This window comes from Crotalus tigris, unplaced genomic scaffold (genome assembly GCF_016545835.1).
Source record: "Crotalus tigris isolate CLP2741 ecotype Arizona unplaced genomic scaffold, ASM1654583v1 scf7180000017764.6130737, whole genome shotgun sequence".
In the NCBI taxonomy this organism is placed as follows: Eukaryota; Metazoa; Chordata; class Lepidosauria; order Squamata; family Viperidae; genus Crotalus; species Crotalus tigris.
The window spans coordinates 4,352,077-4,376,033 of record NW_024096618.1 but is presented as its reverse complement, the minus strand read 5'-3'; the positions used below and the strand labels follow the sequence as shown (position 1 = coordinate 4,376,033).

The 23,957-nt window shown below is 36.9% G+C and overlaps 1 protein-coding gene across 9 annotated transcripts in view; it reads left to right on the top strand.

The window, feature by feature from the left end:
- Positions 1-23,496, top strand: part of KIF21A (kinesin family member 21A) — a 95,553-nt gene extending 72,057 nt beyond the window's left edge. For 4 of the 9 annotated variants that reach the window (XM_039341297.1, XM_039341295.1, XM_039341294.1 and 1 more), the window contains 11 exons: positions 818-1,035; positions 3,067-3,180; positions 3,655-3,783; positions 5,141-5,179; positions 7,885-8,018; positions 13,325-13,505; positions 14,754-14,918; positions 15,919-16,036; positions 17,302-17,472; positions 19,353-19,552; positions 22,054-23,496. In XM_039341297.1, coding sequence (XP_039197231.1) covers positions 818-1,035; positions 3,067-3,180; positions 3,655-3,783; positions 5,141-5,179; positions 7,885-8,018; positions 13,325-13,505; positions 14,754-14,918; positions 15,919-16,036; positions 17,302-17,472; positions 19,353-19,552; positions 22,054-22,147 — 1,563 coding nt within the window. In that variant the 3' untranslated portion in view covers positions 22,148-23,496. The remainder of the gene's footprint in view (positions 1-817; positions 1,036-3,066; positions 3,181-3,654; positions 3,784-5,140; positions 5,180-7,884; positions 8,019-13,324; positions 13,506-14,753; positions 14,919-15,918; positions 16,037-17,301; positions 17,473-19,352; positions 19,553-22,053) is intronic. The other 5 variants (XM_039341298.1, XM_039341302.1, XM_039341296.1 and 2 more) reach the window with 3 other exon arrangements.
- The last annotated feature ends 461 nt before the right edge of the window (positions 23,497-23,957 follow it).

The following is a 23,957-nucleotide window of genomic DNA, read 5'->3' as shown; positions in this document are numbered from 1 at the left end:
ATGTACACCAGTAAACAATGTATATATATATTTTACATTGCCCCCAACAATCTGGGTCCTCATTTTACCTACCTCGGAAGGATGGAAGGCTGAGTCAACCTTGAGCCGGTGAGATTTGAACTACTGACCTGCTGAACACAGTCAGCTAAAGTGGCCTGCAGTACTGCACTCTAACTGCTGCGCCACCTCGGCTCTTTATGTTTTCCAATCTAGGGATTTCCTGATTTTCTCACCTCCAGGATCATCTTCGCTTAGGTTTTGAAAAGGTCCATCAAGACCAGTTAGCTGCTGGCATCTGCAGTGGTCAATAGTACGGTAGAATTTTAGACAGCAGTATCATCATTGTCCAAACAGGGTGCCTCCAGTTCATTTTCCAGCCTTTGAAACTACCCAAATTCAGAAGGGGAGTGATCATCTCTTTTCTAGTTTTTTCTTACAAGTTTTCTTATTTAAGTTTTTCTAATCCTTTCATGATCTGATTGATTGACTAAAACCTGGAAGAAAATAAGAGAGCTTTCTCGTTCAAAGTGCTTTTGTCTTTTGTGCTTTCTATTTTGACAAGGGGAATCAGAAGAATGTAAGAGTAAGCTTATCTTTGCAGTGTTATAGCCTATTTACTACTAGCGATCAACAAACCGTTAATGAAACTAGTTACCTTCAGACAATAGCTGCCTTTTTCAGCGTGGATAATGAGGAATAATTTAAATTTTAGTATCAAGTAAATAGTACTGGTTTATCTTCATTTCAGGCTATTCTGTAAGTTCTGAAAAGGAATAGATTGTGACTGTATTGCTCTTCCTTTTCCAATCTATTTCAGGCACGCCGTAGGACAACAACCCAGATGGAATTGCTTTATGCTGATAGCAGTGATTTAACATCAGATGTCAGTGCAGGAGAGTCAGTTGTGTCCAGTCCTCTTGCCTCGCTTGCAGAAGCTCAAGAAAGTGGAATGGATTCTGACATGAAAGAACTGTCTGCCAGGGACAGAGAAGCCCTTTTGTTGCAGTCCCCCTTGCCTTCTAAGGCTGCCAGCATGTAAGACATGTACAGTCCACTGACTTCCTCTTGACTCTTTAATACATGTTTGGCCACATTTCATTTGGCTTCAGCATACCCAGAGATCAACTGTCTGTTCAAAGGAACTCCAGTGTCTCCAGTGCAATTACCATAGAATTTTAACATTAAATAGTTCTGCCAGTGGTTCTTAACCTGTGGGTCGGGACCCCATTTGGGGTCGAACGACCATTTCACGCGGGTCGCCAAACAATGCAGTCCGCCATTTTTTTCCCCCTTTTCCTTAGCTGTGCTACTCCCTTTTATTCTATTGGCTTTTGAAAGCCAATAGAATAGACTCTCTTGAATAGAGTCTAATTCTATTGGCTTTCAAAAGCCAATAGGAATTGTCCAGGCTGTCTCTGCCCTGCTGAGCCCGCCAAAAGTCCCATTCTGCAAACGGTGCTGCACCAGTTGAGTAGTCCTCGACTTACGACCGGTTGAGTAGTCCTCGACTTACGACCGGTTGGGGGTCGCGGCATTAAAAAGGTTGAGAACCACTGCTTTAGGCAGTTTCTTGTGCTGTAACCCTAAACTCAGTCTAAACATTGTACAAGAGTAGAAATGAATAGTTTTATTTCTTGTATTTAGATGTATAAAGTTCAACAGTGGTTAACAATATTGGTGAAGGATACCTGTTTTCTTCGCATAGAGAGCACACCCTCTCTATAAAAGGGTTCCTCTTGAAAATATCTTTAAAGGAGCCACCCTAACTTGAAGCCCTGATTAATATGTTGGAACCACAACTCCTATAAGTCACAGCCAGTGTTGTGATAGCCCATGTTGAATAAGAATTCCAAATCCATCTACAGCAGGGGTTCCTAAACTTTTTGCCATCTTATCCCCCTTTGGTGTAATCTTAATGTACACACCTCCGCTAAAAATCCAGACACTAAAATGAACACAAATGAACAATGAAAACAATACAATAAAACTTGGGGGGGGGGAGTTAGATTTATTATAACAAGGTACAATTAAAAGTTTCTTCATATCTCTCCCTGGGCTCTGTACCTCTTCAAATTTTGGAAATCCTGATCCAAATGATAACAAAGAATCACAAAAGGCCCAGAAGGTTATGCTTTTAATTTGTGTTATTTTCTTCACCACCCCTTACTAACAGCTCTTCTTCCAGTAATATCCTTTTTTTTAATAAAAAAAATTTTATTTTCCATTTATTTAACATATACAACAAAATTCACTTTACAAAATAAAATAAATTCATAATCATAACCATGACCATAACCATAGGTGCCACTTGCTCATTCCCCCCAAGCTGCATCCACCCTCTCTAATACCTTCCCTACTTCCCTCCTCTTTCTCTCCTCCCCTCCTACTCTCTTCCCCTCCCCTTCTCCTCTTACCATCCTACTTCCTCCCTGCACCTTCCTCCCCTCTCATCCCTCTCAAACACAGGAATACAGCATAGGGGAAGTGCTCAAGCAGCACCTCTCTCATAAATTACCATATCTATATTATCCTATTCTACCTAATGTGTGTTATTTTCTTCACCATCACCACCACCCCTTACCAACAGCTCTTCTTCCAGTAATATCCTTGATATGACACCTTTAAGAATAATGAATGCCAGGGGTAGGCAACCTTGGCTCTTTTATGACTCGTGGACTTCAACTCCCAGAATTCCTGAGCCAGCATGGCTCAGCTTGGAAACCTCTCCCTTTCCCCTCAGCATGGCTGGCTCAGGAATTCTGGGAGTTGAAGTCCACGAGTCATAAAAGAGCCAAGGTTGCCTACCCCTAATGTATGCGTTTCCATTCAAGTGCATCCGCCCTTGGAAACTGCTTATACTTACTTACTTACTTACATACAGTTAGTTGAGTTATGCTGCCTATCCATTCTGAGTGAATTATAATAGTATATGAAAAAATCTGCAATTACAATATTTTTTACAAAATCTGGTGATGCTTTGTAAACTAACTTCAGCAAAACTCTACTGATAATCGCAGTCATCAAATTATGATTGTCTGCCCAAGTATTCTTTTTTCATTATGACAGGTCCAAACAGTTATCATCTCCAACAGAAAAAAAAATACCAGAAGCTTCACCTGTATCAAAGAGAAAAAGCTATGATAAATCTGTAGATAAGCCAAAGTCAAAAGAACAAAAACAGTAAGATGCTTTACTTCAAATGTTGATTTTATTGATTGTGTTGTACAAAACTGAAAGTGATTTTGCTTTGTCGAAGAAGCTGCCTTTGTGACTCTACTTCTGCCTCTCACTTAATGGTACACTGAAAAGCAGTGTGTAAACTTCATTAATATTGACTATTTATTATTGAGAGTTCTCAATCTTGAAACAATGTTTTCCATTGTAGAGCTCTCATATTTATATTTTTTTTCTTTCCATAGCCTTTAATTTGTTTTAAGGTGTTATACTGCCCTCTTGTGGTGGTATGTTTTATAATCTTTATGTTCTACCAGAGGAGCTTGCAGTAAACATTACTAAATTAAGCAAGCAGAACATCAGTGACCTAGTCCCTAGCATACTTTCTTAATTTTAACCTCTTTATTTCATTTGCTTTTTGTTTGTTTTGTTTGTTTTTTATTTACAATTGGTTTTTAATGTTTAATTTTTTTCTTGTAGCTCAGATTCTGGAACCTCAGAGGCTAGTCTGTCACCTCCTCCTTCCCCACCAAGCCGGCCCCGTAATGAACTGAATGTTTTTAGCCGTCTTACTGTTTCTCAGGGAAGCCCATCAGTTCAGAAGGATAAGTAAGTCACAAAGACCCGACTCCCCACAGCAGCCATGGTACCCAAAGCGCATGTGAGCCTGCTACAGAGCTTCCGAATGCTTTGGCTATGGCCATCTCATGCTAGAGCTAAAAAATATAGTCCATTTGTTGCTTCCACACTCTTAAAATATGACATTCCTACTTACATAAACATTTCCTGCTGAAATGTACATAAATTTATACTTATGCCTGTGTAAAATCATTTTTCTTGTGCCATCCGAATAGCCAGTTTTTCATTTAATGTTTTTCAAGCATGGGAATACCCTGTGAGTTTCTGTGCTGTTGAATGATGCAGTGTCAGCATTCATATAATTATTGCATTGCAATATAAGTGGATTAACAGGCAATCTGCACTCTCATTTGCCTGAAACCACACTTTGAGGGTAAAGGAAGAACTGGAAATATCAACTAGAGGAAATGTCAGTACTTCCTTTGTGTAGTATTTATTTTTTTCAGTGGTAGCAGTTTGAATTCATCCAGATTCTTTATGGCAAATGTGCTGCACTTTCAGAGTTAATATATTATGCTTAACTTTATGTTTTTGGCAGTAGTGTTGTAGGCCTTTTTTTCTTTATTTCTTATCTGGTCTTTCTATACCTTTGTTTTTAATATCTTCCTCCCCTCCCAAATCTGTGATTACTATACATGTTTCTAACAGTTCTTACAATCCACTGAGATCTTTTAGCCTATGCTTGGAGCTATTTTATACTAGCGAAAAGAATTAGCAATTCTCTATAGTGTTAATTATTGAAATTGAACATAAAGGTATATAAGAACTATTGGTCTGCTTTGAGCTTTCATAATTTAGACTTCAACTGATTGATTGTGTTGAGGAATGCAGTATCTTCAATTGTTAAAAGTGTACTGATGTAGTATTCTTTAACACTGGGCTATTTTTAAAGGATTACAAGCATATGACTCTGCCTTGATTTAGAAGAAGAAAACTCAAAGGGTTAATGTCAATTACAATTTTGACTGTGATTGCAAAACTGATCCCTCCCCCCCATGCATATATAATGAACAAAAAGGTAGAAAGCTACATGCTAAATTCAGTCATTTGATCAAAGCTCTCTCCCACAGCTTTTTAAAAGAATTATTAAAGAAGCTGGAAATGTCTTGTAGAGAGTCAGTTTGATAGAAGCTCCATTTTTCCCTAGTGAAAAGGGTTTTCTGCATATTCTTTCAGCATTACCAAACCTGGTTAGGCCTGTTTGGGTATAGTTTATACACTGTTTTTTCTACCTTTTAGTAACAATGCTGTTTCTCCCCCCCCCTTCTTTCTTTACTTTGATGATATCTACAATCTTTCTTCATAATCTTACTACTATTTATTGTAGGTCTGATGAAAGTGATTCTTCTCTGTCGGAGGTACACAGGTACTATGTATTCCTCCTTTCCATCTTCTGGACTCTTGGTGTTATGCTTAATATTTTTACTTGCAGTTCCTAAATTAACTAACTAAACATTTTTGCATGATGTTTTTTAAAAAATCCCATGCTCCTCAAAATGTTCATATGTCTCTTGGATCATTTTATTTTCTGAAGCATTCTTCTGCTTGATTAAAAAAAAAAATATCTCCAGCATGTGCACTAATTTCTCTTTGGAAATCATGTCCAGGTGTTGTGCCTGTTTTTACTTACGTCTTTTTCTCTCTTAATCTTTTAATAAACTCATGGCAAACATTCTCAATTTGCTTTGTTGAAAGTGACAAGCTATAATGAACTACGTAGGAAAGACATGTGTTCATTTTACATTCACTACAGTTCTTGAATCTTAAAGATGCTAAAAGCAGCCGATCTGTAAGGGAAATCTGTGGCATCAGAGTAAAGGAAATAGAAATTATCACTAATCAAACAGAGCATTTGTCCTTCTTAAACCTTAAGCACAGGACAAAAATAACCCCTGCCACCAATTCTCAATACATACAGGAGACTAGGATATAACTAAAAGTCGAAGGAATTGTGAATCAGCATGTTGCAAATTAGAAATTTTTATAAGAATTTTCTTCAACTGCCTGTATTTAGGTTGTGCTTTTATTTATATATGAACAGAATTAATATTTTTCAGATAACAGAACATTATGAATACTTAGAATTCTTCTGATTCTAATCATTTCTTCATTGTTACTGAGAGTGTCTCTTGGCACATAGACCTCTATTTCTGCTATGTATCTATAGCCCATATAGACAGATTCCTGGCACATTTAATTCTTTTTTTTAATGGAAGGAATATCAGTTTAACTTGTTTTTATTTTATTGGAAATTTCTTATACAACATAACAATATTTTTTCTTGAACAGTTTCTATCATCCTTGCTTATGTGATATTCCTGCAAGTTTTTATTTACACACAAAGCACCTATATTTGAAAAGTACAAAGAGTCTAAATCATTTATTATTTAAACATCCAAATTTGTCAGAAATAGAAGAACTTGAAGGCTCTATCAGTTTATTAACACTTAAGTTTTTCCTATGGTATTTATTGTCTTTTTCTTGGTATAACAATTTTGGTTATAAGCAGGTATAAAACTATACATGCTTCAATTATATTCCACTCTTCTGATCTATAACTTACACAGTAGAAAGATTTTTGATATTTCCTAAGTCTTCATTTAATCTACATACTCTTTCTTTTATTATATATATTATACACTAGCATCTTAATATATAAGATCTTTCAGATCTGTTATAGATCTATTCAGTTTGATTCTACAGAGTATAGGAATAATATTGACTTCTGTATGTCTTCGCTTTATAATTTAGTTTTCAGGTTTCACATCTTGAAAAAGTACTGTTCAATTGGCTCTGCTTTAGTATGATCTCAAGGATGGTGATTTGCTGATGGATATGAGATTCGAAATATGTATCTGATACATCATTAAACTTACTCATTTTCCCGAATCCAACATTAAATGTTGTCTGCTTGTTTACAGAAGTTTATAAATCTCTCATCCCCTTGAGGCAAATTTGATTACCTGGAAAAGTCCATGATATTTTCTTAAGTGTTTTTGGAGAAGTGGTTTGCCATTCATTGCCTTCTGAAATGGTTTTTCAGCTTGCCACACTAAATTAGAGTCTTGGGATTGCTTCAAAATGTTTAATCCAAGTACTAACCAAACCTAATGCTGCCTAATTTGTTATGGGGCCATGCAAGTGTAGATGTGCTTCACATTTGCTGAAAAAGGTTCTTTGAGCCAGGAGAGTAATTTCCTTCAAAACTCCCCTGCTGCACCTCAACTGCTATTTTCTGGATTTCTGGATCAGAGTTTAGTACTTATAAGGCTATAAGAAGTTGAAGAATCTTTCAAGTCATCTCTCTTTCTGAGAGGGGCTTGTTCCAAGAACCTTCTGTCTATAGGCACAACACAATGGAGGAAATTGAAATCTTTCATAAATTGTTTGGGAAATCATCCAAAGATCATTCATTTAGTAGTGTATGTGTGTACAATCATGAACAAAACTGGCAAAGTATATATGTATGAACATGGGTCTACTCACACATAATATAGGCTATGATTAGGTAAAGGGCACCATGAGGAAATACATTTGCTATCTCCCCTTCATTTTTTAATTAAAATTAAAATTAATTGAAAAATGCTAGTAAATATTTTTTGGAATAATTTGATTTTCCTTCGCATAGAAGGTGGATTTGGATAAGTAAATAGACTGGATATAGGAAACATACTGTCCTGTTTTGGTATAATCCAAGCTCTGGTTTGGCGATAAAGTTTTTTAATCTCTTTCTCTCTCTTAGCAATTAGCTAAGTACAGTACTTAAACCTGCCCATTGTGCTGGAAGATAGTATCTGTAAATACTGTATGTGTGAAGCTCAGAACTCTTGGTCCAAGCTAACCCTTTCCACTGCTGTTCTTTTGGCCAATAAATGCAGGTTGGGGAAAATCCACTTGATCAGAGATGTTACATAGCCACAGCAGAGTATAAATTCATAGATGTTCTCTTAACAGATTCTTAATCTATATCTTCATGAAAGATTTTCACTAATGCAGCGCTAGGTGGCTGGAATAGTAAAATCTGATTAAAATGACTACAATGACTAATGTGTGCTTCTTTTTCCCATTTAGAGGCATAATCAACCCTTTTTCTTCAAAATGTGCCCGGCCTTCCCCAGTTCAATGTATCTATATTGCTGAAGGTCATACGAAGGCTGTGCTTTGTGTTGATTCTACTGATGATCTTCTCTTCACTGGATCAAAAGGTTTGATGGGTTTCCACTGTGTTTATGTAGCTTTCTGAAGTTTGCTTTCAGTATTGTTGGTCCTAAGAACAACATGTTACATTTTAAGTCTGTGTGAATCCATTTATTTCATTTTAATTGAAGATTTGAGAGTCAAATCAAGGAAGCATATTAGTTTGCAATTCAAGATTCAAGGGCAAACTGATTCAATTTGGAACAATGACAAATTTGGATGAAAAAAATAGCTGCAGGGTATAATGGGAAAGCATCAAAATATCAGCCTGATTTTGGGGGGGGGGGGCAGGACAAGATAACAATAGCAGGGATAATAAAACCTTTAGAGAACTGTATCTATAAACTGTGTATCTTCAAGAGAGTCACAACAATAATGGCAACAGGGATGAGGAATTAACAACATTGAAAGCTCCAAATTGCTTGCAAAAAGACTAGTTCAAATGATTAATACAAAAAGTGTCCTACTCTAATTGATTTTTTTTACAAAGCTTGTGTAAAAAGCTATTTTTCATTTATTTTTTTTCTAAGGTGCCAGGCCTAGCATAGCACTTAATTATGCCCATTATCTTTTCAGCAAATGGGTTTTGCTGCCACTGATCATCAGCTTTTTTAGAACATCAAGATACAGATAGTCCCAACTTAACAACAGTTCATTTAGTGACCGTTCAAACTTACAACATCACTGAAAAAAGTGACTGATGATCATTTTTCACACCTACGAACGTTGCAGCATCCCCATGGTCATGTAATCAAAATTCAGGCACTTGGCAGCTAACTCATATTTATGACAGTTGCAGTGTCCTGGGATCATGTGATCGCCTTTCATGGCCTTATGACAAGGAAAGTCAATGGGGAAGCCAGATTGACTTGACAACCATGTTAACTGCATGTGATTCACTTAACAAATGGGGCAAGAAAAATCATAAAATGGGGCAAAACCCACTTAACAAATGTCTCACTTAGCTGCAGTGATTCACTTAACAAATGGGGCAAGAAAAATCATAAAATGGGGCAAAACCCACTTAACAAATGTCTCACTTAGCAACATAAACTTTGGGCTCAATTGTGGTCACAAGTCGAGGACTACCTGTAGTTAATGCAGCTGTTTTGCAAATTTGGCTGGCTGTTCTTAGAGAAGAGAGAGAGAGAGAGAGAGAGAGAGAGAGAGAGATAACATATAGAGAAGAAAGCTGGCACTGAATAAATGCAGTTTGTAGCCTAGTTAATCACTATTCTTAAACACAGTAAATGTTGGGCCATTGCCTGGACATATTAGTGTAGCATTTGGTTGCTCAATGTTGAGAGACTTCAACTAGCTACTGTGGTGCAGAAATTAAAAGTATGACCCAAGAGTAAATATTGGAGTCTCTTAAGTTCATATTCAAAATGCAGAGGACAGAGTTAAATTTCCAGATTTGTTGGATAAAGGAGCACAAAAGCATAACGTTCTATTAACATAAGAGAAATCAAGGTTTGTGGTTGGTTGTATTAAAGACTTTGAAATAGTCATCGCATCCCAAATCAATGTTAGTCTTGACTCTCCAAAATAACTCAAGAGCAGAATTTGATGAGATGATTAAATTCATTGGATGACATCTTATGTGTTAGTTCCAATTATATCTTCTTCTGACTGTCCCATTCTGCATATTCTCTGGCTTACACTTGTATGCTGTTAAAAAATCCTTGCATGTCATTTTTTCCCATACATCAGATTTTTGTCACACACGTGCCACAACGGTGGTTACACTTTTTGCACCCTTTGCCTTAGGTTGACTTGCCTGACCTAGAAATCTTCTGCATGCGGAAATAAAGCTGCCACAATATATATTACCAATAACAATTCCAGAACTATGGTTACAACAATGTCACTATGTAGAAAGTGTTGCATAACTAGAACAAAGCCATCAAATTAGCAAACCACTTTGAAAAACTGCAAATCACTTCATAGTTACTTGGTTGAATTTGTTGGTCTGAATCATGGATTGTTATAATGGAGCAAATTAGTAGAAGCTTCATTGAATAGAAGCTTTGTATCACTGTTAACATTTATCATATAGGAAGCAGCTCTACTACAAAATCAGTGTGTTTTTCTTCATTTCTTTGCTATTTAACTTGCTACTTCATTCCTAATTTCCTTGCTGTCCACATCCCCACCCTATACACCTATTCAGCTTCACAATTCATTTAAAAAAGATAACTACTAAAAAGAAGACAGACAATAGATGGGAAAATGCAGTTAACAAACAGCCTATCCCAAAATAATGAGCAAGCTTTCCGTGTTGTGTCTCTTATTTGTTTGGATGTTACGTTAAGCGAAGTGAAAAAAGAAAAGGTCTTTTTTCAATCTCAGAATGACAAGTGTGAAGTTCTAGCAGACTTAATTAAATTTATTTCATCAGAGATATTTGTATCATCTATAAGGCTGCCCAAGGCATCAGACAGCATAAAAACAAATAACAAATAGAATGTACTACCACTATATATTAATGTGAAACATGGTAGCGGGATGATGAGTGTTGTAAACCACAAAATACACAATACAGAATATGGAATGACAGTTGGAAGGGAGCTTGGAGATCTGCTAATCCAAACCCCTGCTTAAGCAGTGGCCCTATTCAATTCCAGACAAATAATTCCTTCTACCTGGGCTAAAGCCCCAGTTCCAGCTGAAGAAAAGTCGGCCCAAAGCATAATGCTGCCACCACTATGCTTCACTGTGAGTGTGGTGTAGTGTTGGTGATACACAGTGCTGGTTTTGTGCCAAAAATACTTTTTTGGAATTGTGGACAGAAAATTCAGCTTTGGTCTCATCAGTCCATAGCACATTTTCCCACGTGTTCTTGTCAGTGTTGATGTAGGTTCTGTAACAGGCCTGAATGTTTTACTTTGTAAGAAAAGGCTTCTGTCTTTCCATGCTATCCCATAACCCAGACATGTTAAGAATATGGGATATCTTTTGTCATATGTAGTGAACAACCAGTACTTGCCAGAAATTCCTGCAGCTCCTTTATGCTGTAGGCCTCTTGGACCAGTTTTCTTTTTGTATTTCATCAGTTTTGGAGGGACATCCAGTATTTGGTAATATGATTGTTGTGCCATATATTTGCCACTTGTTGATGACTGTCTTCACAGTGTTCACAGTGATAGATCCAGGGCTTTTTTTCTCATAGAACGCCCAGAATGGAGTTCCAGCACCTTTTTTGGATGGAACCTTGTAGGGTAGGCAAGGTGGGTTGTATGATGTGTGAGTTCCGGCACCTTTTTTTTTTTTTTTTTTTAAAGAAAAAAAGCACTGGATAGATCCAATGCCTTGGAAATTTTTTCTAACCATCTCTTGACTGATACTTTCCAAGAATGAGATCCCTTTGATACTTTGTCAGCTCTTTGCAGTCCATGGCTTTTGCTACAAGAGGCAATTGAGCAAATGTCTGAAAAATCCTTTAGAACAGCTATTTATCATCAGTTTGAATGTGATTGGTTAATTCTGAACACAGCCATATCTCTGCTTATAGGAGTGCGTGAACATTTAAGCAGCCACATTATTCTACCTTTTTATTGTTACTTTCCCCCTAAAAGATTTCAGTTGTCTATTGAATTGTACAGCTTATATGTTATATGAAAGGTGAAAAGAATTCTGAAGTGATTAACTTGGTTTTATTTTTTTACATCTCAAAAATCTGACATTTTAACGGGCCTGTATAGATTTTTTTATATCCACTCTAAAACCACTTTTGACAACAGGTAGATCATTCAGCTGGGCACTTTCCTAGTTAACGATATACTTTCTAGAGAGCTTGAAAAGAATCGCCTGCATTTCAGATCCCCAGGCTTCTGATGTGCAGAACTAATTTGCCAATTTTAAGATGTTGCTCACTCTTCTTTTTAGTTCTATTAATATTAGAAGTACTTTGTCAGCGAATTAGCCAGTGAATTGGCCTTTTCATTTGACTGTATTTTATTAGCAAAGCAGTACTGACAGTACTACTAAAGTTCTCCAGAGCTTCTTGAAAGCTAACCACAATAAATAATTGCCTCTGGTAGAATAGTTTGGATGTGATCAACAGGACACATGTTTTGCTGGAAATGTTGCATTTCCCTATCAGTTATTTACAGGCATTTGTGGATTGATTTTTGTTTTTTGATACAATCCTCTTCTGCAGGGGTACTTCTTTTAGCATACAAAGCGAGTCTGTATTCCATGTCTGATAATTTATTTATTTTTTAAATTGAAAATTTTTTAAAAGCTTTTACAAAAAACAAAAAAACAATAACAAAGAAAAACAAAACAACCCTCACCCAACCCCTCCCAGACCCCCCCTGGGTCCCCCCCCCCCGAGCTTCCCAGAGCTGAATATAGGCTTAATTAAAAAAAAATTTAAAAATCCTAAAAAAAATTAAACAAATTATAAAACAATTAACAATAAAGTATATATAACAAAAAAAAGACATAAACCTTAAAAGAAAAAGTGTTTAAAAAAGAAGAAAAAGAAAGAAAAAGAGAGATAAGAAGAAAAAGGAAAAAAGAGAAAAAATACAATCTATAAGATATCAAAATTTATATGCAAGTTATAAAAAAGCTAAATGATATTTTTATATCCAATTTATATTGTACGAAATTTATCCATTTTTCCCATACAGCAAAAAATTTCTCTTGCGATTGCTCTTTTAAGAAAGCCGAAATCTTTGCCATTTCCGCCAGATAAAATACTTTAAAAAACCACTCTTGCAAAGTAGGCAAAGATTCCTTCTTCCAATATTGCCCTACTAACAGCCTTGCGGCTGTAATCAAATTCAACATCAATGTAATCTCCTTAGCATCACAATCAGTAACAATACCTAACAAAAACAATTGTGGAGTAAATTTTACCCTCTTCCTAAAAATGTCTGATAATTTATTGTTAGGTTATTGTAGTGTGGTGCACATGAAATTTCTTTTGAAATAACTTGAAAATTCAGTTGCTATAAAATATAATTATAGGATGTTGCAATTAAAATATCCGTTTGACATCTAACCAAAGAATCCTACTTTCCATTTTTTAATTGAAAATATTACTGTCTGCTCTCAATTTTAATATTTCTTTACAAAGAATTTTGGCTGCCTATGTGTTTGTTTCTTTGCTAGTGCTAGTTGATTTTTTTGAGCAACTTTTAAAGACAATTATTAGATATTGATTTGTATCTTTTACCTATATTTAGGTAATTTGTGAAAATAGCAATTCATTAGGAAGCAATAAATAAACTGAAGGTATGAATGCCTGTATTGTGCAAAATAATCCAGCATGTTTTATTGTTGTATTTTTTTTTCTTTTTAGATCGCACTTGTAAAGTATGGAATTTGGTTACTGGACAAGAAATCATGTCTCTGAGTGGTCATCCTAACAACGTTGTATCTGTAAAATACTGTAATTATACTAGTTTGGTGTTCACAGTCTCAACATCTTATATTAAGGTGTGGGACATCCGCGATTCTGCTAAATGTATCCGAACATTAACGTAAGTTGGGACTCTAAAAAGCAAAGATGTAAATTTACAACATTAATAGATTTTGCAGTCAGTGCCAAGATAATTGTAATAATGCAGAATATACTAGCTCAAAAGAGCTATTTTATTTTCTTTCACTTTTGGGTAAATCTCACTGAGCTGGCAAATTGAAAAATTACTTGTAAGGTATGCTGTCTAAGGAAAAATAAGGCCCTGATGTGGTATGAGAAAAGAGAAAAAAGAAATCCAAACTTCTGCTGGTAAAGAGCTCTAAATTAAACACTGTAAACAACAGTGAAAAAATGATTAAAGTTGTAAAAAGAGAAGTATGTAATTTCTCTTCTGATTTTTCTTATGCTGCATCAGCCTCTGAGTCCAAGTACATTATGAAAGTCTTATCAAAGCCAGGGCAGTTGGTCTTTATTTTGGCCAGAATCATTTCTCATCTTTTTAACTAGAGAGTTCAGGGTATCACAAATCATGGAAGAAGCCACCAAATTAGGCCTCTTCTGTCTCAAAGGGAAAAGAGAATCAATTCACATTAGATTGAGCCTCAATGTCTACCTGATTAGAACACTGAATGTTAGCAAGATGTGTGATAAATATACATTATTTTTCATATTTTTTAATCAAATGTATATAGCTGCCCTCTCATTGGTGAACTAGGTGGCATACAAAAAACAAAACAAATCTTAAATAACCCTTAAAACAGTTAATATAAAATATAAATAAGATCATGGGAGAATGCACTCAAATCTCACATAGAATGCAACCATCTTGTGGGCTAGTTGCATTATTGTTTTCGTTATTGTTTGTATGCTTACCAGAGTCACTTTTAGTGAGAAGGGCAGTTTTATAAATGTGTTAATTGAATAAATAAATTGGAAGCTTTCCATTGAAAACAATGTCTATCAACCCATCGTCTTATTATGTTCAGCAATGGACAGATAAAACTGTGTAATGACGCAGTGGTTAGAATGCAGTACTGCAGGCTACTTCTGCTGACTGCCAGCTGCCAGCAGTTCAGCAGTTCAATTCTCACCGGCTCAAGGTTGACTTAGCCTCCCATTCTTCTGAAGTCAGTAAAATGAGGACCCAGATTGTTCGGGGCAATATGCTGACTCTGTAAACCGCTTAGAGAGGACTATAAAGCATTGTGAAGCAGTATATAAGTCTAAATGCTATTGCTATTAGCACACATTCTTTTTAAAATCTAATCCAATCTTGTCTTGTTTTGTTCTTTTCCCTTATAAAATGTAGATCTTCAGGCCAGGCAATGCCAGGGGACGTTTGCTCTGGAAATACCAATAGAACAGTTACAATTCCAGCTGGTGAGAACCAGATAAATCAGATTGCCTTAAATCCAACAGGCACTTTTCTATATGCAGCTGCAGGAAATGTGGTCAGAATGTGGGATCTGAAGAGGTAATATTTCCAAATTATGTACTGACCACGCTAGAATATTGTGATATCTGGTGCCAAAATGAATTGGCAGTTATAATCTCCACTAGATTTCTTCAGTTTGGAAACTAGCAAGGACTAGTCACTAACAGAGTTGAGTCCCTTATCATTAAATATTTTTGTAGTGAGTACCCTGATATATCATCATTTCTTCCCATGGCTCAAGTATTGAATTGCAAATGCAATTGCAATGACCTTGGTCACCATGGTGACAATATACGAGCGTGGTAACTATATGTAAGAGTATGGTGACTATTTTCTTGGAAAAATTAAGGACAAACCTGAAAAAAGGTTTGTGCTTTATTTTTCTTTGCAAAGGGAAAAGTTTATCCTTTTTGCTTTACAAAGGGAGAAGTCAAAGAACAAAGCCAAGAAAGATGCAAATTCTAATAAAATTATGTAAAACATAGAATATTTCAATTTATTTTAGAAAGACAATTCAGTTTCCATATTTTTCACACGAATAAAGGACAGAAGTGATTTTTCAAAATATAAATCTAAGGGACAACCTTCTGATGTAAAGGACTGTCCTTTAAAATAAAGTTTGTGTAGTCACTGTATATATGAGTAGAACACTTGATTTTTCTCCCCAAAGCCACCATTCCTTCATAGTGATATCCCAAAAATATCTGCTGAGATGCAGGTTGACACGGCCAGTCTGTACCTTTACCTTCAAGTAAACACATTAAATGCTTTACCAACTATTTTTGTGGAAATATCTTTGGTGCCTGCAGATACTCAAGAGGCCAGGAATTCCTCAAAGCGGGCAGACAGAAATGTACAGCTGTGCATGACTCATATCTTCAACAAATACTGTAGACCCAGACAGATATTAACACTTGTTTGATGATTTGCATTGGCCTAATATTAATAAAGTTCTGAAAAAGAATTAGACAGTTTGTTTGGTTTTGAAATAATGAAGTTCTTTTACGTCTCAAAGTTCCATCTTTTGCTTTTCTTCTAGATTTCAGTCTACAGGAAAACTAAGTGGTCACTTGGGCCCAGTTATGTGCCTCATAGTAGATCGTATTTCTAATGGACAAGATCTCATAATTACTGGCTCCAAGGACCATTATATAAAGGTAGACTCTCATGCATTTGTTAAACAATCCTATGAAAGTAAACTTCTAGAACGAACTTTCTCTGTTTCTCTCCTTAACAAGATTTGGAGAGATACTTGTATGAAACTGTATGAAACTATTTAAACAATCAGTTTGTGGAATTCAGTGGAGGGGAGTGCATTATCAACCTGTCTTTTACAGTTGAAAGGCTTGTCAGGCTGACATTTTCCAAGACATTTATGTATGAAAAATAAGGAGTTCCCGATTTGCATTGAAAAAAATCTTCATTTTTTCTTCAAATTTATATAGCAACCCATTTCATATATATGGCTCTGTTGTATAAAAAGAACTCTACAACAATTAAAAATCCAAAAAAATATAAAATGATAATTAAAAAACATAGTAAAATACCTAAAACCCACAGCATAAAGTCATCCGAATAATCAGTACTGTAACTGCACTGACTCCACCGTGGATCTACATGCCCATTGACAAATCTGTCTTCAGAGCCTTGCGAAAAGCCAGCAAGATTGGGTCCAATCTGATCTCGGGGTGGGGGTGATGTTCTAAAGGTGGGGGCAGCCATGGCAAAAATAACTTTCTCCCTGGGTCTCTCCAGAGAACATTCCCTGGTTGACAGGAATCTAAAAGTGTTCAACTTTTCATGGATTTTGTTTGGACGTTTGAATAAAATATATAGTTTGGTGTTACGTTTTTAATGAAAACAATATTTTCTGTCCAAATTTTCATATATAAAGACCCCTAACGTCATAGTCTTAACTTCATAGACTTATGCCTGGATAAATATGTATAAGATAACAATCCCAATCAATCCCCAATAATTGCTGCTACTTAGAAATATTTTAAAATGTTGTCACTGAGATGTTGCATAATTAGTATGTGGACAAGTAATAGTTAAACCATGGTATTCAGCAGGTTAATTATTATTACTCTGTTGCTCATTTGATTATTGATAGAAGCAGAAATGCTTGAAGTCCATTCCTTGAGATACAATGATAGTGAAATAATTTTAGTAATGAGACTTTCAAAAATATAAATAAAATTAATCAGGCATTTGTGATTGGTGACTGCCCATGTTATTTGAATTCACAAAAATTTAAAATCAGATAGTAATTACTACTAATACATCATCCCAAATTTTCAAGAGATTGTTAAAAGACTATTGTATATTCATTAAGAATAATGGATGCATTTCCTCATACATGTTTGCTTAATTGCTAGCCAAAACAATTCTGCAGATATAAAAGTGTATTCTCCCATTCTAGATGTTCGATATAACTGAAGGAGCTCTTGGAACTGTAAGCCCTACACACAACTTTGAACCTCCTCATTATGATGGCATTGAAGCACTTACTATTATGGGTGACAATCTTTTTAGTGGATCCAGAGATAATGGAATTAAAAAATGGGACTTGGCTCAAAAAGACCTAATTCAGGTAATATGAAAGCATAAAACGCATTAGGATATAAGAGCTGTTGTCAAAATTATTATTAGTAAAATTATAACTAAAAAATTATAACTAAAAGCCAACATGAGTTTGTCAAAAACAGATCATGTCAGGCAAACTTCTTTGACAAAGAAACCTCATTAATGGTTCAGGTATGGACATACCGTATATTCCGGCGTATAAGACGACCCCCGTCTTCGGCACCGAGTCGCATGTCTAGAAAGTCATCTTATACGCCGGAAACTACCATAATTTCCGGCGTATAAGACGACTCGGCGTATAAGACAACCCCTGACTTCGGCGCCGATTTTAACGCTTGCGAAAGTCATTTTATACACCGGAAAGTATGGTAGTTTACTTAGATGTCAGTAAGGCATTTGACAAAATAGACCACAACCTATTTCTTGGTGAGATAAAACAATGTGGGATAGACAGTACTATCCACCAGACCATTATTGGCTGAACCACCACATTCAACATGTAACCCCCAGTGAAACCACCTCTACACGGAGGAAGCATGCAGTTGGGAAGCCCAAGGTTCATAAATGATCTAGATAAGAGGATAGAAAGGGAATTTCATCAGATTTGTAGACAACAACAACCTGGGGGGAATAGCCAACACTTTAAAAGATAGACCCTAAATTCAGAAGGATCATGACAGACTTGAACACTGGGGCCCTATCCAACAAAATGAGAAAATGAGGTCCTACACTTAGGGAAGAAGAACCAAATCCATAGCTATAGAATAAGTCAGTGGTGGCGAACCTATGGCAAGGGTGCCAGAGGCGGCACTCAGAGCCCTCTCTGGGCACCCGCACTGTTGCCCCAGTCCTAGGCCTTCAGCTGGGTTTTATAAAACCTTTTCGCTTTAGGCCTCCGCTGCCATGTAGAAAAAAAAAGGGTTCAATCAATCAGTCAATTTCAACTTCTCGCAGGAAAAAAAAGAGATCTTGCAAAGTTGGAATTGATTGATTGAACTTTTTAGTCCGAACCAGTCTGCTGTTACCACTGCAGCCACGCCCACCCAATGGGCCACACCCACCCGGCACTCGGTCTCTCAAAGGTTCGCCATCACTGGAATAGGTGGTACCTGGCTCAACAGCAGAGGGATCTAGGTGCCCTAGTAGTGGACAGCCAGTAGTGGACAGCCAGTTAAGCATGAGCCAGCAGTGTGCTGAAATTGTGAAAACTATGCAGTTGTAGGCTGCATCAGCAGAAGGATAATAACAAGATCACATGAAGTGTTAGTACCACTTGCCAGTTAGCACTGGTAAGACCACATTTGGAATTTTGGGGGAATTGCTGTTCGAAAAAGTGAAAGCTGTTGAAGCAACTACAGATAGTCCTTGACTTGCAGCCATTCATTTAGCGACTATTCAGAATTACAACAGCACTGAAAAAAAGTGACTTTACAACCTGTCCTTGGCACTTACGACAGCCCTAGCATCCCCCTAGTCACATGATCAGAATCTGGGCACTTGGCAACCAACATTGTTTACGACAGTTGAAACATCTGAGATCACCTGATCACCATTTGTGACCTTCCCAGTCATATTCTAACAAGCAAAGTCAAGGGAGGGAAACCAGATTCACTTAATGACTGGATGATTCACTTAACTGTGGTGATTAGCATAACAATCATGAAAAAAGGGTCATGAAATTATGCACAGCTTGCTTAACAGCTGCCTTGCTTAACAACAAAAGTTGTGGTCTCAGTTGTGGTCATACATTGAGGACTATCTATAATAGAATGCACATTATTTTGGTTTATGCATCCAATTATCTTCCAGATCATATTTTCTAAAACAGTTTTGTCCCTAGTTATAGGTACTGCCATTTTTCTGCTTGAACTTGTGCTTTCTTTTCAGCAAGTTCCTAATGCTCATAAGGATTGGGTTTGCGCTCTTGGTGTCGTTCCTGATTCCTCTGTGCTGTTGAGCGGCTGCCGAGGAGGCATTCTGAAGCTATGGAGTGGAGACACATTTGCCCCAATCGGTGAACTAAAAGGACACGATAGTCCTATTAATGCCATCTGCTCCAATTCCAGCCAGATTTTTACTGCATCTGAGTGAGTTATTTTTATGTTCTGTAGTTATACAGATAGACCATAGCCTATTTCTTGGTAAGATAGAAAACTGTGGGACAGACAGAACAACCAACAGATGGATTCATAACTGGCCAACCAACCACATTGAACATGGAGTCTTCAGTGGAACTAAATCTATGTAGAGGAAAATACGCATTGGGGTACCTCAAGGTTTTGTCTCGGGCCCAGTAATCTTCAACATCTTCATAAACAATTTAAGATGAGACAATAGAAGGGAAACTCATCAAATTTCCAGACAACACTAATCCAACACTTTAGAACAGACCGGGCTTTTTACAGCCCACGGGGTCTATCCTGCTGTTTGACTGGGTGAACAGCAGCGGCAGCCCTCCACAACAGACTTAGTTTCTCATGTGGTCTCTTGGGAAAATAAATTGGCCATCCCTGCTTTAGAAGATAGACTCAAGATCCAGCAGTATCTTGACAGACTTAAGCAGACTGGGCCCTATATCTAACAAAATGCAATTCAGTGGTGAGAAAAGTCTTCAAGAAAAACCAAATTTTTACAGCCCACGGGGTAGCTATCCTGCTGTTTGACTGGGTGGACTAGAAGCGAATACTGCATCCAGCCCTCCACAAAGATGATAAGGGGGCTGGAGGCTGAAACATACAATGAATGGTTATGGGAATTGAGTATCTCTAGCCCAGTGGTTCTCAACCTGTGGGTCGGGACCCCTCGAACGACCATTTCACGGGGGTCGCCAAACAACGCAGTCCGCCAATACTCCCTTTTAATTGGCTTTTGAAAGCCAATAGAATAGACTCTCTTGAATAGAGTCTAATTCTAGCTTTCAAAAGCCAATAGGAATTGTCCAGGCTGTCTCTGCCCTGCTGAGCCCACCAAAAGTCCCATTCTGCAAATGGTGCTGCACCAGTTGAGTAGTCCTCGACTTACGACCGGTTGAGTAGTCCTCGACTTAATGACTGGTTGGGGGTCGTGGCATTAAAAAGGTTGAGAACCACTGCTCTAGCCTATAACAACAACAACAACAACAACAACAATAATAATAATAATAATAATAATAATGTCTTCCAATACTTGAGAGGCTGTCACAACGAAGAGGGACTCTACCTATTCATCAAAGCACCAGAGGGCAGGACAAGAAATAATGAACGGGAGCTTATCAAAGAGACATCCAACCTAGAAATAAGTAGAATTTTCCTGACAGAAAAATTAACCAATAGAGCAACTTGCCTTCAGAAGTTGGGGGTGCTCCATCAATATTGTTTTTAAGATGATATTGGACAATCATTTGTCTACAATCTAGACAAATATAGGAAACTGGGAATCCAGAGCAGGAGTTGGACTAGACCACCTCCAAGGTCCCTTTCAGTTCTGCTATTTTGTATTTTGTGCGATATTTTATTATACTTATTCTGTTGGTTTAGGTAGGCTGTGCTGCTAAATTTGATAGGAACGGAGATTGACTTGAGTTGAAAACGCCTTTGGGGTCAGCAGCCTTTTAGAATACTGCTCTCCCCTAAATATATTCCCTAAAATTTCACATAGCAGAGCTGATATGCCACTAAAATTTTCTAAAATGTGGTCAGCCTCAAAATTTCCTAACATTTTAATTTATTGGGGATACTGAATTGGAAGGGACTGTGGGAGTCTTCTAGTCCAACCCCCTGCTCAAGCAGGAGACCCTGCACCATTTCAGACAAGTGGGCTGTCCAGTCTCTTCTTAAAAGCCTCCAGGGATGAAGCACCCATAACTTCTAAAAGCCAGCCGTTCCACTGATTAACTGTTCTCACCAGTGCTTTTTTTCTCTATAAAAAAAAAGGTGCCAGAACTCACACATGTTATGCAACCCGCCTTGCCTACCCTACAAGGTTCCATCCACAAAGGGTGCCGGAACTCCGTTCTGGGCGTTCTATGAGAAAAAAAAAAAAAGCCCTGTTTCTCACTGTTAGGAAGTTTCTCCTTAATAATAGATTGCTTTTCTCCTTGATTAGTCTCCATTCATTGTTTCTTGTTTTGCCTTCTGGTGCTTTGGAAAATAGGTTGACCTCTCTCTTCTTTGTGGCAGCACCTCAAATATTGGAGGGGGGGGCCTGGTGAATTGCCAATTTGGGGATTATTTTTTATGTTAAAAATAGAACAGCCATAGTCTCTGAAAATCCTTCCACGACTTCCATTACACCTAAGAGGTTTCCCTTTTGGGAGTGCTGGACTAAACTGGTAGTTTTAGAATTAGATTCGAAAGATTCACTTCCTTCACAACACTACTTGGTGTGCTTCAGATTTTGCATATTTGTGGTGAAATTACCAATAAATAACAAATATGGTTCCTTCTCTTTTAAAAAACATCACCATAAAGAAAAATATTCCAGTGGAGAAGACTTGTTGCTGTACTGTATAAATATTTACTTTATAAAGAACGGTAATCTCTTTCAATTGGAGGTTAATTTAATGAATGTTTCTTTTTCATCCTCTTAAAATGTTAAAAATGTTTTGCAGTGATCGAACTGTGAAAATCTGGAAAGTTCCCAGCAGTCTAGATGGACAGATCTCTGATCCAGGTGATACAAGTGAAGATATTGCCAGTAATTGAACTGAACTGAGTTGCACTGCTAGACATCTCAAGCTCTGGTGATAAGCTTTGCTCTCACTGAAGTTGCTCTGCATTTATAGGCAAATGGTAGTACCTGAAAGAATTCTTAATAGTTCTACTGTTAGGCATTTGCATTCTGCTAAAAACTGCTGCCCTTAAGAGCTGCCTTATGTACTGCGTTCATAATGTTGGTTTTATATATATCTTTGTCTGGGTTTGTGTGAATGTTTGTTCTAACATATAATGGCATAATTTGAGTGTATAAATAAGACTTTGCAAAATTAAACTGGATATCTGTGATCTTGAATGGTGGTCTGAAAACTGTAGTCTGGAATGTGAAGTTGCCCTATGTACCTCACACTGACCCTTCTGTGGAATGAAACTTCACAATTATCCAAAATATACCTGTATATTTTATCTCATTTCCAAAGCTTTTAACAGAAGACAAAGGAGGGGTCCTAATAAGCTTACTTGAATTTTGCTGCTGTATGAAATTTTAAAACTGGAGTGTCAGTAAACTGAGAGAGATTACTGCCCTTGATGGTTGCTGTTTCCAGACTGAGGGCTCCTGACATTATAAATCAAAAGAAATCATGCAACTAATAAATCTTAATGTTTTTTTCCCATTAAAAGAAAAAGATGGCAGTCATCATGGGAAAATATGGGATGACTGGAAATTCAAAATCTAGGAATCCAGTGTCTGGATTTCATCTTGGTAAATTGTTGAGGCAGGATAGTTGCATGATCAAAACCTGGAAGCATCCTATAATCTGCTAGCAATGAATGTTACATAACCCTGTACTTTTATTGACCAAAGTAGTGTACCTAAGTCTACTCCATGCTCAGGACTAAAAACTAAAATGCTGTTGAATTAACATTTTATTAGGGCTTTGGCCTACCGCAGTATTCATAGACAAATACCTTAGATTTTTTTTTCCATATGGAATGCTTTTAATCTCATGTTTTAAAGGTTTGTGTTTTTTTAAATCTAATTTGATATGCTGCTAAATACATTTAAGTCTGTGAACCTTGAAAGATACTTAACAGAACTGTACCAACGGTATCAAGAAAGACTGTAAATATGTGAGTTAGAAAGAGAGAGAGACACTGGGGTTCCTGTGTGAATTTTAAAAATGCTGTAGTGTGTGCAGACTGGGAGATATGTATAATTTATCCAGATGTTCAGGATCTTAATTTGTAAATTCAGCTATTTTTAAAAGTTTAGAATAATTTTCAAGAACAATGTTTTATGGTTTTATTGGGTATAATGATGGAGAAGATGAGCTTATATGTGTATAGCTTAAAGTAGTCCATTGCTTAAATTAAAAAACACCACATAACTGAATGCACACTCTTTGTCATTGATTTTTGTTTACTCCTCTTTCCCCGCCCCATACTCGCCAGGGAAGCATTTTCTAATAGCGTTCATAAGTAACAACTGTACTGTGCATTAGGTTCTCATAATATTGTTGGTTGAATCTAAGAATTTTCCTAAGAAAGGATCAAAGGTTATACTCACTAACTAGCTCATAATCCAGTAGTTGGATGGTATTACTCACCGTTCTCTTGCTTTGTTGTTCTGAATGGATTTTTAAAGCATGAGCTGTTACATTGAAAATGTGTGAAGAGATGCTTCATGAAGTGTCCCTCATTGAAGCAGCCATATCTTGACAAGGCTTTTTTGGGGCCTTGTCAATCCACATGCATAGATAGACTATACTTCTACGGGGGTCAAGAATACTTAAATGGCTGTGCGGGCACACAGACATGCAGAGCACTTTCAAGAAGAGTTGTTTTTCTCATGCCGTTA